Raw genomic sequence first — 19,007 nt, 5'->3', positions numbered from 1 at the left:
CACCCACAGTGACCTCACCGTGGCACCCCCACCCCTTGCCCCTCACAGGCCAGGCATACCTGATAGGCTGGGGATGGGGCTGGACACTCGGGGTGACTCTGGCGGAGCCCTGGGACAGAGAAAGGAGAAGCGGCATTATGGAGGGGGCCAGCGGAGAGTCGGCCACGGGAGCAGTCGGGGCTGTGGGCAAACACAGATTCCCTCCTCCTTTCTCTGCCAACATTCCAGCCCAGGCCCCTAACACCCAGGCAACACAGCAACCTAAAGCCAAAGGCCATCAGTGCCAATTCCTTTGGGAGTGTGCATGCAAGCCCCCAAAGGGCTTAGCTTTTCCTTCCCTGGGGAAGGAAGAAATCCCAAATGCTGAGAACAGTCTGGGCTGGTGCCATCCACAGAGTCCACACACGCAATAAAACAGTTACTAAATGGATGGAAACACATTTCGTCTTGATTCACCGGACAGCGTAACAGTAAGCCTGAGGGGAGAATACAGACTGCAAGCCTCAAGGAAGGAAAGGCTGGTGTGGCAGCCCTCGGCCCGGCTCTGAACCTTTGTCGGCCGACCACCATCTCCCCACACTCCTCCCCTTCAAAGCAGCACCACTGAGCCATTCAATCAAGAGTTGTGGGTCCAGAGCAGTCAGGGACCACGTGGTGTGTAGCAGCCGGGACCAGTGCCAGGCAGCAAATCATGCTCCCAAGGACCCGCCGCCCCTTGTCTGTCACCCCCTCACCCATCTCCTGGGTGGTCTGCTTGCACAAAATTAGGCAAATGGACCCACGCTGGGGTCCCAAACAGCCCAGGACAACCCGATGGCGCAGGGATGAAAGCGCAGAGCTGGGGTCCCCCAGCATCCCTCCCCGCAACCTTGCCCTTAACACTCTGAGCCTCCCTGACGTCACACGGACAGTGGGGCAATCCTTACCGAGTGGTTTGGAGATTAAAAAGAAGTATGCATATGGGGCACTCATACAGTGTTACTGTTACTACATCTGACACGATTAAAAGGGCAGTTAGAGATACAACCAACATTCACCTCTATAGAAAATCAAAGCCCGGTATCACAGCTGCTGCCCACCCTCTCAGCCACCTCACCTGATGCACAAACACCCAGCTTCCAGTTCCCAGGCCCAGCCAGAGCCCTTTGAGCCCTCTGGTGCCTTCCAAAACTCCCCATGCCTCCCAGCCTTTCCCAACCACCTAGTCGCAACCACCTCTTGGAGGAGACAGGACCATAGTCTGCCAAGAAGAGGAGAAACTGAGGCACAGTGACTCACCCCCAAGTCCCATGGAAGTCGACAACCGGCAGGATTCACCCTCAGACTCTGGGTTTGACCATGGGGGCCCGGAGCAGAAAAGCCCGTTCCAGCCTCCCCCAGGGCCCTGCGGCGCCTACCAGGCAGGGGTGGGTGGTAGGCTTGGAGGCCTGGCTCCCGGCCGAGCCCGAAGTCAGGGCAGCGCTGCTAAGAGGAGAGCTCTCCATCCAGCCCCCCAGGAGAAGGCTGCACCCAGAGCCCCCTCTTTGTGGGCCACGGCCCAGCTCTCCCCTGCTCAGCCTCTGTGGCAGCAGCGAGAGAACGAACAGCCAAATGGGACTGTCAGGGTGGAAAGTTTCTGTCTCCACAGCCCCCTGGCCCTGACGACTTGGGTTTGCATGAGTCAGGCGGGGGCGCGGGGGTGGTAAGGAGGGATCATGTTTGGTTTTCAAGCCCCAAACCAGGCTGTTCCAAGACTACCCACCCAGAGGAACACCAGAGACCCAACACTCCATCTGTCTTGATTTCACTGGTCCCTGATGAGGAGTCGCTGAACCTCCCCAGGCCCTCGGCCCTGCTCCAGGCCCCAGGGCCACCCTGCTATAAATAGCCCCTCGGGTTTCATCTGCTGCCGACCCACAGCCATGTTTGGAGGCCACCACGCTGCCTCAAACACTGGAAGCCACAGCTGTAGCCGAGGCTCGAGGTGTGGCCAAGGCCACGGGTCCCAGCCCACAGAGCCACAGGGAGACGATGCGATATTGAGACCGGCTTGGCGAGGGGACCAGGGAGCCAAGGGGAGCCAGGAGCCTCCTGGGGAGCAGGGGTGAAAAGGAAGAACGGGGCAGGAGAGCTGGATCCCATTTCTCCAACCCCCCTTCCCAACGTTACAACACTCCACATTCCTCAGCCTCCCCACCCCAAAAAAGCCAGGAAAGATAAATAAAAACTTGGCCCCAACAGAGTCTGGCCATGCCGTCTCCAGAGGTGATAAGACAAAGTCCAAGCCTGCTCTGCTCCACCAGGCTGGCCAGGGCAGGGGAGGCAGGGGAGGAAGCTGCCCTGGGCCGTGACCCCACCAGATGACGGGGAAGGGAACAGCTGGATGGTCATCCCCTGTTGAATCACTGGGCTGTCCTCTAACTGACGGGGCTTCCTGTTTTCCGCAGTCTGGGGACATGTGACACTCGCTGGCAGAAAGCAGACATAGACGGGTGACAAGTCTGAGTCTAGTGGACGTGGAGAATCACACGCCGTTACAGGGGTGGGGGGGGCGGGGTGTGAGCAAGCACAACCTAATACTCCAAAACACACAGGTGACCTCACACAGGAGGCCAGAGATGGGCCCCCCACTGCTGTGCGCCTCACCACACAGGCCCTTGATAAGAGGCTGGGAGTGAGTGGACACATTGGTCATCTCTGCTGCCCATCACGGTGCTCGATCCCTCATCCCGAAAGCCCTCACCAAGTACCACCAGCGGTGTGCCAGGCGACGTGGTAGGCACCGGGGACAAGAGGAGGCCAAGTCCCTGACCTCGGAGAACTTCTATTCCATGAAGGAAGACACTCTTCAAGAACCGACCAATCTGTAAAATGGGTATAGCACAGCGCCCATGGGATTTCATGGGATTTACCTGTTCCAACCTAAAGCCTCCAGGGAAAACTACCAGAGGGCTTTACAAAGAGTACTACAAAGATTTTATTTTAAAAAGAAAAATAAGTTCTCTGTCCGCCAGTAACCCCATTCTTCTCCTCTCTGGGGCTGTCAAAGCCCTTTGCCCACCAGGCCTCAACTTCCTCCCGGCCCCTCCCAAGACAGAGATCAGTAATACAGCTTTGATTCAACTCCCTAGACCCCAAGAACTCTCCCCTACAGTCATCACCAAACCATGGTCTCTGTTTCACGAAGAGAACAGCATGAAAGGAAATTCTACCCCACCCCCGCCCAAACAGTGTCTTGCTTCTCTCACTATCCGGAAGTTCCTCCTGGTGTCTAACCTTCACCCTTCCTCCTGCAGATCCACCCAACTCTTTTTGCCTTGGTCCTCCCTGCGGACCACCACCCAGACACTCCCGAGTGCCTCAAGGTCTGTGGCCCTAGGCTCCAATCTTGCCTTCTCCACCATGCAGCAAGGAGTGGGAACCCCAGGACTTGGGTGGGGTTGGTTTAGAGCAAAACGACTGTGTGGGAAGAGTCCTGCCTGCCTTTGAGGTCCACAGACCAAACACAACAGCTCTGGACCAAAAGAAAAGGCATTTCCTGAGCCCCAGGCCCCAGGGGGCCCAGTTGGGAGGAGGGTCTGTAAGAAACACCAGGGGCCATGTCAGGCAGCCAGAAATTGGTGCCCAATCTACGTCAGGGGCCTGTCCCCATTCCTACCTCTCCTCCGGGGGCTGTGGCCACCCCCTCCCACCCCCACCAGCCCCTCCAGCCACACCCCTTCCTCTCTCCTTCCTGCCCACCAGCCTGGATTTTTCCAAAACAAAGTGCGACACAGCACACCGTCCACAAACCTCTCTACACACCAACCCTGCTGGAGGAAAACAGCCATTCCTGCCCTGGGAGTCCTGGGCCAGAGGCCAGAGACAGGAAAACAGCTCAACGAACAGGCACACTATCACGCCCGGAGGCCCAGGGTTGCAACGGCGCAGCCTCTGAAACAGGTCTCCTCACTCGGGGCAGACTGCAGGGGGGCCCCCCTGGCTGGGCAGGGGCATGGACGAATGACCCTGAGAGCACCCAAACTGGGACAGGTGTCCAGGAACTGTAAAGATTAGGTCTTCCCTCCTTTGCAGTACACAGGCCATCCTAGAACCTGCTCCCTTCACTAGACTGGCTAAAGCAAAATTCATGTTGTCCCTCGTCCCCTATCCAGACAGGACACAACCTTTACCCACCCTGGCAAACAGACACAAACACACACTCATTCCAAATCAACAAAATTTCCTTCTGAAAAAACCTCTTGTCCCAACTAAAGGGCCACTTCTTTCTTTCCGAGGACCAAGGTCATACCCACCGTCGCATCAGAAAGTTCTTGATGATGTCTAACTTCACTCTCTCTTGCTGCAGCTTCCCCGGACAAGCTATGTCTGGCCCAGGCTGGGGTTGTGGGAAGCAGCGGTATTAGGACTTGGCTTATAAATGTGCTCAGGCCACTGTAAAAGGTTTGGCTCACACACCATCCCCTGGCCAAGGGTTGGGAGAGCCGGGTAACACCAGATCCGAGCAGCAGACCCAGGAAGGGATGGAGAAGGCACTCATCAAGTCACTGAGCCCCTTCAAGTCTCTGTTTTCCCATCTAAAAAATGGGACCAGAGCATCTGTCATGGGTGGGGGGTAGGAATCAAAAAAAAGAAAACAAACAAACAAATCCCAGCCCACCTCCTGGCCCTTAGTCAAAATAACAGGAATAAGAATGGCTAATATTTATTGAGCACATATTATATGTTCTGTGTGCATTAAATTAGTTCGTCCTCTGTAATAAGTACACCCAAAAATTAATTTCTGACCCACATCCCAGCCCCAGAAATATCATAGACTTGGACAAGAGTCCCTCCCCGACAGGTGCACTCTGTGCCCATGGGACCCACACATACCTTGAACAGAGCCTTCCCCACTAATTTAAGAGGCATGTTCCCGCTCCATCCAGACAGGCCGTGCAGCCCCAGGAATGCCTCCGCCTTGTAGGGCTGGCCTTGCAGGGCTGCCCGGGGCGGGGGGGGGGGGGGGCAAGGCGGTGGTGGCGGGGGGCTCCCCACAGAAGTGCGGCTGCCTACATGCCTCCTGCCGTCCCAGCACCTCCCTCCAGGGCCCTCCCCACCGTGGGTCAGGCAGCTGTCAGATGATAGGGCCTCATGCCATCAACAGCTCCCCCGTGCCAACCACCAAACCACTCCCTGTTCCTCTGCAGATCAGGGCGGGCAAGGATAGGGAGGCCAGCAGAGGGGCAAACTGTCAGAGGAGGGTGGGGAAGACAGAAAGGCCCAACGCTGTGGGGCGTCTCCCCCAGGGATGTGAGGACAAGCCCAGACAGGAGCATTGCTCAAAGCAGGGTCCTGGGAGAGCCCCTTCTGCCCTTCCCTGGGGTCCTTCCACTTTAGGAATTTGCCCATTGACCTCCACCAAAAATGCATGGCGAGAGGAGCCCAGAGGGATCAACTGGCTTAGCCCATCTTCCAGCCTTCTCCTGAATCAATGGCACTTAAGTCACACAGAAGACTCTGACATTTTCAAAGGCTCCTTTCTCCCAAGACGTAGAGCCTGCAATTCCCCAAGGTCTGATGACCCTCTGCGAGCCCAGGGGTCCTTCTTCACCTCTGCCCTTAGTCCCTTTGCCCATTTCCCTTGGCCTTACCTTGGTGACTGCTCACCACCATGCCAGGCCTCAAAGAGTGCTCCCTCTCTGGCCTCCCTCCCCACCCCCCACCCTGGAGCACTGAGGAGGTCTGGCAAAGTGGTGGGCAAATGAACTCTGGATCCAGCTGAGCTGGAGGCCAAAGCCAAGACAGAGGCCCAGTGCATAAGTACGTGGGGCCTGTTCACCATCCCAACCCCTCCTCCCCTGCTCAGCCACAGAGCTGAGTGACCCCCGCCTGCCCTTCTGGAAAGGAGGCAAGGGATGCTCCACCAAACGAGACAGGTATGAGACATGATCCACACCGGCAATCCCCCCGGGGGCACATGAGCCCAGACACAGCCTCCGCTTCCCCATCCCCATACTTACGTCTTCCTCAAGGCTTTTCCGTGTGTTTCCACCCCGGAAAGCTCCTTCTCCCTGGAGATGGAGAAAAGGCAGTCAGAGCGGGGAGTCAAGGAAGGGAATCAGAAGCACCCTGGTCTTTCACCTCCTGGCTTTGGCAGGGGTGAGGGGTTGAGGGCCTGGGAGGGAACGTCGCTGCTTGTTTAGCTTTCCTTTGTCCACTAAAAGCCCCTCAGAGCTAGCCAACCCTCTCACTTGTGTCTCACGACCACTGTGCTGGGAGATCTTCCTGTGCCCATTTTGCACGTGAGACCACGGAGGCACACACAGGCTCATGACTTGCCTATGGTCGCACAATTAAAAGGTTGGAGGAGGTAGAATCTGAACGCAAGCCCTCCGACCGTAAGCCCATTACTGCGCACGAGCCATGGCCAGGATATGCCCCTCGGCGGCTGACCCCAGCTTCTCCACTGCAGGACCCGCCCACTCTCTTCCCTTCCTCCTCCATGCAGCCTTGAGGAAATTGGGAAACTGTCTGTCTTTCTGCGAAGTCAGAAAGATCTGTTTGGAAACATCTGCCCAGCTTTCTCGCATTCTACATATTTAATAAAGAAACCCACATTTAACCACTGGCCTCTCCAACCTGCCTACCTACTTCCCTAGCAATCCATTTCCAAACACACGAGTGAGGTCACATGCCCAGCTCCCAACATGACCCACATCCCTATCACTTTCCCCCAAGTTCCTCAAATCTACTCCAGAAGGATGTCCCCAAACGTATGTGTTCACTTTCCCCCAAATCACCCTTCTGCCTTCTGGGCTCCCCATGCTTGCCCGGGATGTTCCTGCCACCCACCACACCTGCCGTCACTCACCGTGTTGGCTACATTCTTCGGTGCACTCTCAGTGTTGATGGGCTGTGAACACAGGGAGAAAACAGTGTGAGGCCTCAGGGCGAACAGCCATGGATTGGCTCCCCCAGGGCTGGTGGCCACGACGGGGCAGAATGCCCCCTGAGGCAGGGCCCATGGCGCCAACCCAAGGCTCAGACTTAACCTGGCTAGCCCCAAGCTCGGGAAGCCAGGTTTGGAAAACAAAAAACAATCCTACTGGTACTAGAACCACGCAGCTCGACAAGCCCCAGCAAGGCCTCTGACTGAGCGCTGACCCCTCAAAAAGGGACACAGAGCAGGTAAAAGTCACACCTGTTCCTAAGGGCCAGACTTCTTCACCTGCACCAGCTCATTATTCATGACAAGAACCCAGTACGTGGATCCCATTAGTACCTGTGAGCCCCACTTCACAGAAAAGGAGAAGTTAAATGAGTGGTCCAAAGTCATCGACTACCACTGGCGACAACAGGATTTGTACCCCATCCTGGGACTCTGTGCTTCACACTCTTTGTGTGAAATCACTACAGCCCAGGATGACGCCTGCCAGAGTCTTAACTCCGGTAGGCTTTCAAGGCCCTCCACCATTAGCCCCGCCCACTCGCAGACCTGTGTCCATACCCCAAAACTCGGCCCCATCCAGACCTGTCGCCTAGATCCCCTTCCTTATTCACGCATCCAGGCCTTTGCCTGGAACGGCTCTCCTACCCATGCTCTTTTCCAACAAGCTCTCCTCCCCCACAAGGCCCTTCCTGGACACCCAGCAAGGAGGACTCCCTCCCACCTTGGAACTCCAATAAGCCTGCCCTCTGGGCTACGTATCTGGTTCTTAGGGTATAAATAATCTCATCATGGGAATATGTCTTGTTCCCCAATATTGTTTTATGAGTCTTATCCCACCTGCCTCCTAAACAGATTCAAAGCAGCGTTATAAGCAGCTCTGCTACCATATCCCTCACGCCAGGGACTGGGAAGGATGTGTAGAAGGCCACCAATGAACACTTGTGGACTGAGCCTGTCCCTCGGGCCAGTGCCACCCTTTCCCAGCCAGGACCAACAGATGTGCTTCCTACTAAAGGCATCCTGAAAGGCTCCTTGGACTCCCCCATAACACGAGAGAAACTTCCCACTCCAGGTCCACCTCCTGCCTCCAGTCCCTAGGGCTCTGTTCCCGACACAGTGAAGTGGTTCCAGGGGCCCCTGAATCTCGCAGAAGGACATGAGCTTGACCGTGAAGGTGAGGAAGCAAGCCTTTGCCAGGATGAGCAGAGACCAGCTTAGGATACAGTGTCTCAGAATAGGAAATGCCCACCCTAACCCCTTGCTGGTGAGCTCCTCAGCCCTGAGGAAGACAGGGGAATGGACAGAATGGCCTCTGAGAGGTTCTGGCATCAGGGAGGGGAACGGGACCAAGCTGGGCATGGAGTAAGAAAGCCGGCAGAGATCAAGGTAGCGGTGCTCTTCCAGGAAATGGCCGGGACTCCTTTACCCCAGTGGCCTGGAGAATGGGAGGCTAAGGCCAGAACTTCTTTCCAGGGGATGAAACTTCCTAAGTAGCCAAGGCAACTTAGATGGCTGAGGGAGGACAGGGCCCAGGAACAGAGTAGGAGATGGGAAGGCAAGTCAGCTGGGCCCTCCCAGCCCCCAGGTCAGCCCACCTGGAGCCCGAGCAGGCTCTGGAGAAGTAAAGATGCCATATTCCACTCCCTCCCAGCCCAACCCCAGTCCTCCCCCAGCCCCCTCCCAGCCCCCACTCCCGAGCCACAGGCCACCAGGCAGGGACCCCTGACCCAGGCTCAGCTTCAGGAGCTGCCTGCTAATCTGGGCCAGGTTCTCCCCTCAGCCTCCAAAAGCCACCAGCCCCAACCAGGGGAGTCCTTGGCAGCGCTGACCCCTGACCCCCACCTCTCCCTTCTGGTCCAAGGCTCTGCAACTCTCCTGTGGAGACCATGGCTAGGCGGGAAAGCCCAGGCGCATCCTCTCTGGGCTGCTCCAGCCTCCAGGCGAGGAGGAGCACTCCAGGAGGGCAGATCACAGGGATCTTCTATATGCTGAGTCTACACTACAGAACTGCAATTTGAATCCAGATCTGTCAACGCCAAAGCCCTCACTCTTAACCAGCCTGCCTAGATGGGGGGCGGTCAGAAAGGACAGAAATGGGGTGGGACAGAGAAGATGGAGGCAAAGCACCTGCCCCAGGCCCATGACAGGCCCTAAAGAGCCCCTTGTCCTGCTCTAGGGAAAGCCTCCTAAGAAGCCCAGACTCTGGGCAGAACAGAATGTGGGCTGGCAGTCTCGCACAGCCCTCAGAGTCACCTGGAGGGCTATGGGCACACAAGGGACAGGCCCTGCCCAGAGGGTCTAATCCAGGGGCCCTACAGTGGGACCCAAGAACGTCCATTTCTCAAAGGTTTCTGGCCCTGGGGATGACACTTCGAAAACCACAGGTTTAAGCTAACAGCGTCAGCCGTCGACCGCCAGGGCCATGTCCTGACTCGCTCTACTACTAACTGTGTGACCTCGAACAGGTCACTTTGTCCTTGCTGCTCCTCACCAGGCCTGCAGAGCGCTTTTTCGTGAGCACCAAATGAGACGGAGCACATTAAGCACTTAGAACAGGGCCTGGCACTTAGAGAGCTCTCAGTAAATGTTAGCTGTTATTTCTCATCTCTACCCTGCACACTCCCAAGGCCCACCCTACCCCACATTGACCCTCCTGCTCCACCCCTCCCCAGTCTGGCACGATGCAAACCAGGGAGATGAGTCAATATTAGAAAGCACAGGCCTCAGCACTGCAAGAGAAACTTCCCTCCTGGCCAGCAATCAACTGAGCACCAGCCCCTCTGTCCCCACCCCTTCCCCGGGCCAGGCTAGAGGCCAGCCACAGGGCCAGTCAGCAGATGCGTTCAACATACTTCCAGGGGCTCCCTGAGAAGGCAAAAATTTCCAAAAGCCCCTCTGGAGTTAAACACCCAGTGTCCCCCCAGTGTCCCCCCTGCAGTATTTGCAAACACAGCCCAACATGCATGCCGAGCTCCCCAGCCCTCTCCTCCATCCCGGTCCTCCCAGGATTGAAGACCTGCTTCTCCGTTTCCTAGGTGCCGCCAGGGATGGGGCTACTGGGAATGAAAAAGGCAAGGGACAGGTAGCATGAGGGCAGGCTCCCACTGACGCTGCCCCTGCCCCAGGCCCCCAGCGATGCTATAGGGAAGCTCCCAGAGCACCGGAGCTGTGGGTCCTGACGTGGCTGAGCCAGAGCCAACGGCCAGAGAGCCCCACTCAGCCTGGGCTGTTAGCCCACCTTGGGCACACCCAAACACATATTTTCTCCCTGTTGCATGGTTTATTTTTCTTCTTAGAGCCCCTCACTCTCCAACACACTATGCATTTTACTTCCTGATCTCACTTAAGGTCTTCCTTCCCTGCTAGCACATAAGTTCCCATAGGCCCTCAGCCTATGCATTGGCTGCCCTCAGCTTTGGAAAGCCTGGGGTCCTTAAGCTATAGGTTAAGGGCCTGGTACACTGTAGGCCCTCAGCAAATATCAAGTGAGTGAGCTAACCAAGAGAGCCCTTCACTCTTCCCCGGCCCCCTGACCATGCTCACTACTTACAATGCAGCATCCCCCAGACCTTGTGGAGCCGAGGTCTCGAACCTCCATCTTTGCTTGGATTTGGGCCAGGACACACCCCATCCTTGCACACCACTCCTCAGAACACCAGCTCTGAGAAGGATTTCAGACACCATCTCCCTCCCTCCCTGTTTCACAGATGTGGAAACTAAGGTACAGAGAGGTATGACGCCCAGCCTCTCATAGTGGGGTCCATGGCAATACCGGGGTTGGCACCCAGGTCCTGTAGGGCCCACTGCTGAGCTCACCTTTCTGTCCCTCGCCCCAGTCCCTAGCCAACCTGCAGGCCGGGTTAGCAGAACACCTCCCTGTGGGCTCTCCTCTTCCTCCCCCTGAGGCTCAGCGCAGAAGGTTGTAGAGACAGCACCCCCACATCTAGCCCCACCCCTACCTAAGCCCAGGACAAAATCTTTGGCTTTTTTTTTTTTTTAAAGATTTTATTTATTTATCTGTGAGAGAGCAAGGAGGAGAGAGCTAGGGAAGAGGTAGTGGGAGAGGGAGAAGCAGACTCCCCACTGAGCAGGGAGCCGGACGCAGGGCTGGATCCCAGAACCCGGAGGTCATGACCTGAGCTGAAGACGGACGCTTACCCAACTGAGCCACCCAGGCTCCCCAAGAAAACCTATAGCTTAAGGACCCCAGGCTTTCCAAAGCTGAGGGCAGCCAATGCACAGCCCCACCAGGGGTCTTCCAGAATCCTCCTTGCCCCCAGAAGGACAACTCCAAGCAGGTGGCAGGGTTTGGACCTGGTGCCACTTGGCGGCCAGACCTTGAGCTTCACAACTCACTCTGCTCTGGGGTCTCAAACTTGGAAGTCTGCAGCAAGGCAGGGACGAGGGTGAGGTGCTTCGGGCAGGAAATTTCAGGAGGCATCCACTCTCAGCTCGCACGAGGTGCACCCACACAACCCTGGGAGCCAGGCCTCCTCAAGTGTTCCACTCTTCCTGCCCTGCTCTGGGGATGCCTTTCATAATGGCAACGCAGTAACAATCACTGTTCATGAGGTACTAATGATCTGAGCATAATATCAAGTTCTTTACTTCTTCCACGACCATCAATCCTCGGAACCGCCGAGGTAAGCATGACCCCACTTTGCAGTTGAGACAGAAGGTCCAAGAGGTTCAGTAACTTGCCCGATGTTGACCAGCTGGTCTTTGAACCGGGCTCCCTCCCTCCCTGTCATGTTCTTTCTCCTCTCCCTGACGAAGATCTTCACTCACTGAAAGTTCCTCTCAGTCAACTGCCCTCCCATTGGGAACAAGCTTTCTGTGACTTAGAGACGAATTGTCTCAGATCCTCAGGAAGAAGAGACCCCTTCGGTGCGCTGCCGTAGGAAGAGGAGGAAATGGACAGCAAGCAGTAGGAGACACTGAGATCAGACATCAGAGAGAACTTCCCGAATGTGAAGGGTTGCGAACCACAGGGCGGATAAGGGAAACTGCACATCCTTTCCTCAAGTTTTTTTTTCCAAAAAAAGACACGCACGCCCCCTCTGTGCATGCATACCCACCCCAAACTGTGTGGGCTTGAGGGGCTGGGTGGCTGGGATGATGCCCAGAGGTTTGTGCAGTATGACATGTTGGTGGCCTACAGGGACGGTGGGCTGGGAAAAAATGTATCTGTGGGCCGCTGTTGTGGAGGAAGGAAAAGGCAAGGCAAGGGCCATGGGGGGGAGGGGTAAATGCCCAAGCCCAGGCTCGGGGGAGGGGTCTGGCGCAGAATGCAGACTCAGCCTCCTGAGGAACATTCTGTCCAGAAATTCCTCACACCCTCCTTCCTTCCACTGCTCCAGCCCTCCCCACTCTTGCCCCCTGGGAGGCCTGGAATCCAGGCAGTTTTTTAGGCCAAAAAGACCCCATGACGTCACATGTCCCGCCATGGCAACCCACTGTGAGATCACAGGTGGTGCTGCCTAGCAGGACGGGAAGAGAGTTGGGGGGGAGCCAGCAGGTAGGGCTGGTGGGGGCTGGAGGAGCGTCCTCAGCCCCGGGACCCACAGCAGGTTATTCCAGGCTCACTTGCTCCAGAAATAGAACCCTAAGCAGATGAAGGGAGGGGCTGGAAGCAAGAGGGAAGAGCAGGGAAGCACCATTTACTGGGCACTTAGAGGGCGCGGAGCTGGGTGGGCACATTACAGACCCCCCAGTCCCCAGAGTGGGAGCGGGAGGGGGACAATCACACAAGGACAAAATATCCCGGAGCCGTCGCCACTCAGGTAGCACTTTGAACCCCTTTGGGCAGATGCAGAAACCGAGTGTCCAGGTCTGCACCTCAAAGCCTGTGTTTGCCCCTCGCCTACCACCACCCCCATCCCCTCCCCGTGTTAATTCCCACCAACCTGGGAAGGCAGAGCCCCTGGGGATGGGCATCAGCACTGAGGGCAGGGGGCTGGAGAGAGGGTGCAGAACACGCAGGGCCAGGCCTGGCCAGGGTGAGAGGGAGGCCAGCGGCCTGGTTCCCCATTAAGAACCAGGGCAAAGTCGCCCCAGGGGCTCCATCCTCTCTTGAGCAGCCTAGGCCCCCAGAGGAAAAGAAGAGGCTGGATGTGATTAAATGAAATGTGATGCCTGATTTTCCCTGCACACCCCCCCCCCCCAAGGAGGGGCCTGCGCAAGCCCACTCCTGTCCTCAGGCCGGCCCCAGTTCACCCCCAGGGACCCGGCACACAGTTCCTGGCAGAGAGGGGACAACGACAGGGGTGGCGGGCACTCACCCAGCCCCCTCCTGCCCCTGCTCCACACCGGATGCCATTCTCCCCTTCCCAGGGCACTGGGAGTCTGGGCTTCCCTAGGCGCTTCCTCTGTGCCCCTCTGGCCACTCTTGTCCGCGTTCTCTCTACTCCAGCTGAGCACCTGCGCCCAGCACTCCTCCCACAGCCCCCTCACCACCCAGCCGCACCCCACAGCTGGCAGCAGACTCTCTCAGATCCTGCTCTGGGTCACTTCCCCACTCAAGAACCCATAATGGCCCTACTGCTTGGCTCATCAAGTTCAAGTTCCCCTGCCAGGCGTGTGTACTCCTCCCTTATCTGGCCCCTTCCTCCACACATGCCATGTTCACGCTCTTTCCATTCCTGCACTCATCAGTTCCATCAGCACACCCAGCCAGGGCCACCAACCAAAATGACACAGAATCGCCTGGCCCCCACCCCCTCCACCCCCCTCCTCCAGCAAGGGCAGACTGGCCAAAAATATTTACCCTGGGTTTGCCCTGGCTCGCAACGGGCTCAGGAACTCATATGAAGGCCCTGCCCCCTCTCTGTTTCAGCTCTCCATCCTCCTCCTCTCCTCTCTTCCATTTGCTCAAATCTTAAACTAGACCTGAAACAGGAGACAGACTTCCTCAGCCACCACAGCACAAACTGATTGCTTCTTTCCCTGGCCCCCAAGGCCACCTCTGGTGAGAAGCCCCCAGGCGGGCACTGATCAGTTTCCATCTCATACTCCTCTCTTTCTCCCCCACTGAACATGGCTCCCAAGGGCTTCTCTTCACCTGACTTGGGTCTCTCCCGGGATGGTGGTCAGCACATTCATGGATGCCTTGACCTCCAGGAGCCATGTCCCTTCACAGCCCAGTCTAAGGGCGGGACTTCCACCAGGCCCTCCCCAGAGAAAGAACTTGCCATCAGCACCCACCTTACACCTAGTAGGTGCTGGTGAGTATGGGTTCCAGCAACAGACAGCAACACCACCTCCCCTCCCCTGACAGGCCATTTTAGATGTTAGAAAGCTCTTCTTTACATCTATGTCTCCTTCCTCCTCTTTGTAAGAACCTCCATACTAGGTTCTACTCTGGAGAGCAATAGCAAATCTGTCCTTCCCCATGTTCTCACTCCCAGTCTGCGCCTGCTCCATATTTTCCCTCTCCAGACCGCACAGCCCTGTTGCACGAAAGGAGATCTTCAGCACCCTCACCACTCTGAGAATCTTCTTTGGAATGTAATGCCCAGTTTGGTCTCTCCTTTGAAAACCAAGCCTCTATCGGGCTCATCTCTCCTGACATTGCTCCGCTTTCTAGAATCTTCCAAGATGGCTGCTCATGGCACTCATGGCCAGAAGATGAAATTTCATCAGAGCCTGGAGCTCAAACTAAAGCGACTGCTAGTCATTCTCCTTGATGGAGGGCAAGATGGCATCATCAGGGCTGAGGGCTCTGCACACTTTTCCGGAACATCACATCATCCTCCTCCTCCATGAGGCAGTGTGGTGCCTTCTTGCCTCAGATCTGACACTCGGGCACCTTGGGAAAGTCTTCTGAAAATCTCAGGACCACCACCCCAAGCCCAGGAGAATGCCTGCTCTCAAGAAAACAGCATTATTCACAAGAGCTAAAATCTAGAAGTAGCTCAAATGTCCACTGACAGATGAATGGGTAAGCAAACTGTGACACAGACATACAATGGAATATTATTCAGCCTTGAAAGGAAGGACATTCTGACACACACTACAGCACAGGGAGTCTTGAGTACATCAGTGCTAAGTGAAACAAGCCAGTCACAAAAGGACACATATCATATGAGTTCACTCACATGAGGCACTTAAGTGGTCAAATTCAGAGAGATACAAAGAGAATGGTGGTTGGCAGGGACTGGGGAAGGGGAGGGCAGAGCTCTTGTTAAATGGGTAGAGTTTTGTTTTACAAGATGACAAGAGTTCTGGAGTAGGATGGGTGACGTTTGTACAAGGACAGAAATGAACTTAATACCATGACTGTGCATTCGAAAATGGCTAAGATGGTTAATTTTATGTTATGTGTATTTTACCACAATAAAAAAACACTCAAGTCAAAAAAAATTTTTCAGGGCCTCCATTTCACCTGAAACAGAGCAGGACTGGACCAAATGGTGTCTAAAGTCCTCTCTTTCCTGTGGCTCCATGCCATCCCCACTCACCTTCTAGAAGGCCTGGCACTGTGGCAGAAAGGAACTTTGCAGCCCCAGCATTAAAACAGCAGTGTGTACAAGGTGGGTGCTCAGGACCCTCCTCTAAATCCCAGGCCCTAAGCTAGCTAGGTACACTTGTGGTTGGTGCTGTTTAGAAAAAGAAATCCCAACACATGAAACTAATGTAACATTGTGGGTCGACTCTACTTCAAATAAATGAAGGAAGGGAGGGAGGGAGGGAGAAAGGAAGGAAAGGAAAGGAGAGGAAATCCTAGAAAAGTCCACCTGGCTGCATCCAGTATTCACATCAGCAGCAAGCATCTAGGGGATCCTGGGGAGAAAGCAGAACCAGGAATCTAAAACCCCACTCCTGACTCAGCACACCACCACCCACCCCCCCACTACTGTGGGACCATGAACAGATCACCTAGACTTTCTGAGCCCCACATTGTTCCTCCGCCTACCCAGGTGGCTCTCACATGTGCCCAGACTTTCACACAATCCACTGTGGGTTCCCCATGGCCCGATGTCAGGGGAAAGGCTTTGAAAACTGCAGGTGTCATGCAAGTGAATAACGTTTGTCAAGACTGATGGTCAGAGGGTGGACAGCAGTGCTGGACTACTGAGTCAAAATCCCAGCTCCCTCTCTGAATATCTCTGGGGCCTGAGGCCTCAGTTCCTCATCTGCAATATTGGGATAATCACAGCATCTCTCTTGCTGTGTTGTCCTGCAGAATAAATGAGTTTATTTTTACAAAGCTTTCCGAACCATGTTTGGTGGAAAGAAAGTTCCATACAAGGGTTAACGTCTCCCCATTGCTCTGATTGCTATTATGGATGAATCTGGCCTGGCATTCCCATTGTCCCATTCACCTCTTCCCTCCTGCCCTCACAAACTCCCCACCCGACCTCCAGTTCACCCCACAGTGACATTCTGAGCACCTGCCAAGGGGCTGGTCTGCGTGAGGAGAAGCACTTGCACCCCCTTCTGTCCCCAGCGCAAGTCTCCTGGGTGCCAGGCTGTGTGTGCAGGAGGGCTCACCATCCAGCCGACCTCGGCGGCCACTCCACTTGGCTATCACCCTCGGGAAATTCCTTTTGACTCTTTATTTTTCAGAAGTTGAGAAAAGCTGCTTCAGCAATTTCCAAGGATCAGGAGTGTCCGTGGCAAACAAGCCCTCTCCCCTCTTCATCCTGCCCCCACTGGGGGACCCCACAGGAGGGAGGTGACCCTAGGACCCTTCTACCCGAGGCCTTCGGCAACATCTGTTGAGTAAGATGAAAACACGGGTTGAAGATTAAGCCACTTTGCCCTGGCTGGCCTGGCACAAGCTGGAGAATGTGACTGGCAGGCACACGCCATGCAGAAATCCTGTGCCCAGAACTCGGACTCCCGATCCCAGGGGGGTAAGATCGAAGCAAGATGGGTAAGAAGGCCAGAGGGACAGCTGGGAACCCCCCTGAGACCTGGAGAAACTGCAACAGACAGGCACACACTGTGTGAGGCACAAGAGAAGGGAGCAGGGAGACCAGAGACCAGCTCTGCCGAGGCTGAAGGGAGGCAGCAAATGGAAAAGGAAGGAAAAATACAACCCGCCCTTTCCTCCCTCTTGTGAACCTGCTCAAAGCACTTGCCTCGCCTGCCTTGAGGAAACAGGTGCTGAGTGCTCTCTGGGGGAAGCCAAACTTTCTCCCGGTTTCCCCTGGGCCGCTTTCCCACTCCCTGGGGACGACAGCAGAGCTTCCGGCCCAGGCCCACCCCTGCCCCTTGAATAGACAGACCCCCGTACATGGGCAAGTGGGGCAACAGGGGCCACAGCAGTCCCGCTTGCTGAGCCCCTAATCCGCACCGGGCATCCAGCTGAACGCCTTTCTTCCACTGCTATATCCCTACCCTCCGGCACATAGTAGGTGACAGCCTACTATGTGCCAGAGGGTAGGGATACAGCAGTGAGCACAACAGATAAAAATCCCTGTCCACACAGGCTGACGTGCTGGTACGGGGGGAGCCCTGTAAATGAGACACACACCGTGTACCAGGTTGTGAGCCATGGAGGGACCGGGAGAGCAGGGAGGGGAGATAGGGCTGCTTGCTGGGGGAAGGGAAATCTCACACTTGCGTGAACACCTGTGGGAGGGAAAGAGCCTTGCCTCGCAGGGATCCGTGGGAATGGGCTCCTGGCCGGGAGGAACACAAACAACAGCGGTCCTGAAGGAGCATCAGGCCTGCTGTGTTCAAGGAGCAGCAAGAAGACCAGGTATCTGACGCCGAGTGAGTGGCGGAGAGAGCTTCTAGGAGATGTTCCAGAGTGCAAAGCCATCCTGTAGGGTGGTACAGGCCAGTGCAAGAACCTGGACTTTTACCCCAAATCAGGTGGGCAGGCCCTGGAGGGCCCTGAATACGGATTAAATAAATACATTCACAGGGCGCCTGGGTGGCTCAGTGGGGTAAACATCTGCCTTCGGCTCAGGTCATGATCCCGAGACCCTGGGATCAAGCCCTGCATCCGGCTCCCTGCTCAGTGGGGAGTCTGCTTCTCCCTCTCCCTCTTGCTCTCTCACAAATAAAATCTTAAAAAAAAAAAAAAAAAAGCCAAAGGTTTTGTCCTGGGCTTAGGTAGGGGTGGGGCTAGATGTGGGGGTGCTGTCTCTGTCTGGGCCATGTGGGCTCCCTGCTCAGCAGGGAGTCTGCTTCTCCCTCTCCCCCTCCTCCCTACTTGTGCGCTCTCATGTGCGCTCTCTCTCTCTCTCTCAAATAAATAAAATCTTTAAAAAAAATACACTCATTTCCTTTTTATTCTCCCTAACCACTTTATAGGGTAGCTGCTGTTACAAGCTCCCAATCTGCAGAGGGGGAAACTGAGGTTCAGAGAGGTTAAGCAATGTGTCCAAGGTCACACAGAGGAGACTGGGGGCCAGGATCCAAAGGGAGGGAGTCTAACCCCCTCACTCTTGACCACGGCGGTTGCGGAGGGGGGGTTCTGATTTAGGTGGGAAGCCTCAGGGAGCACAATCTGGTGTGTCAACCATTCCACCATCAGGTGGCTGACCCAGCCTCCAGGAAGGTCAGAGCCTCCTGCACAGGTGGGGCACATCACAGGGACGGGAAGATTCCACAGCCTCACTCAGGTAGGAGTTCCTTCAGGTATCTAACTGCAATCCTTCCAGCTGGAATGCCAACCTCTTCCCTTTTGTTCCAACCCCTGACCCTTCCTCACATAAACAAAGCTCACAAGACTCCAAGTGGCCAGGAATCTGCCTTCTGCCTGGAGATCCTTAAACCCCAGACCCCCCAGCTATCCTAGAGCAGCCAAGGACATTCTGTTCTCAGAGGCGAGGTGGCAGTTGGGTTGAAATGATGAGACTTATGCTCCCCGCTTCCCCCACCCCCACCCCGCCCGCCCACCATGATGACCCTCCACAATCCCAGAGTGACTTCTTACCGGCAGTTGCAAACCAGGCCAGCACCCCAGCCTCACCCCACCCACCCCCTCTGTTGTCAGATGACCTTGCGACTGGGCTCTGTGCAAAAAACACGTCACATCTGGAGCGGCATAGCCGGGCAGAGCTGAGGCCCAGAAGGGTCTGAGCCCAGTGAGACCAGGGAGGAGGGGCCTCTGCGAGGAACAGAAATAGCTTGGCAGGGC

At 55.8% G+C, this 19,007-nt stretch overlaps 1 protein-coding gene across 10 annotated transcripts in view; it reads right to left on the bottom strand.

Moving 5' to 3' along the window:
- Nucleotides 1-19,007, bottom strand: part of TNS1 (tensin 1) — a 194,019-nt gene that overhangs the window by 92,315 nt on the left and 82,697 nt on the right. For 8 of the 10 annotated variants that reach the window (XM_035007167.1, XM_035007164.1, XM_035007165.1 and 5 more), the window contains 3 exons: nucleotides 6,833-6,874; nucleotides 5,982-6,032; nucleotides 60-109 (listed from right to left, as the gene is read on the bottom strand). In XM_035007167.1, coding sequence (XP_034863058.1) covers nucleotides 60-109; nucleotides 5,982-6,032; nucleotides 6,833-6,874 — 143 coding nt within the window. Of the gene's footprint in view, nucleotides 1-59; nucleotides 110-1,278; nucleotides 1,431-4,854; nucleotides 5,957-5,981; nucleotides 6,033-6,832; nucleotides 6,875-19,007 lie in introns of those variants that run through there. The other 2 variants (XM_035007170.1, XM_035007175.1) reach the window with 2 other exon arrangements.

Source organism: Mirounga leonina, unplaced genomic scaffold (genome assembly GCF_011800145.1).
Source record: "Mirounga leonina isolate KUSES-001 unplaced genomic scaffold, KU_Mleo_1.0 Mir_151, whole genome shotgun sequence".
Classification (NCBI taxonomy): Eukaryota; Metazoa; Chordata; class Mammalia; order Carnivora; family Phocidae; genus Mirounga; species Mirounga leonina.
The sequence above is the reverse complement of the archived record's forward strand: the minus strand, read 5'-3'. Positions and strand labels throughout refer to the sequence as shown.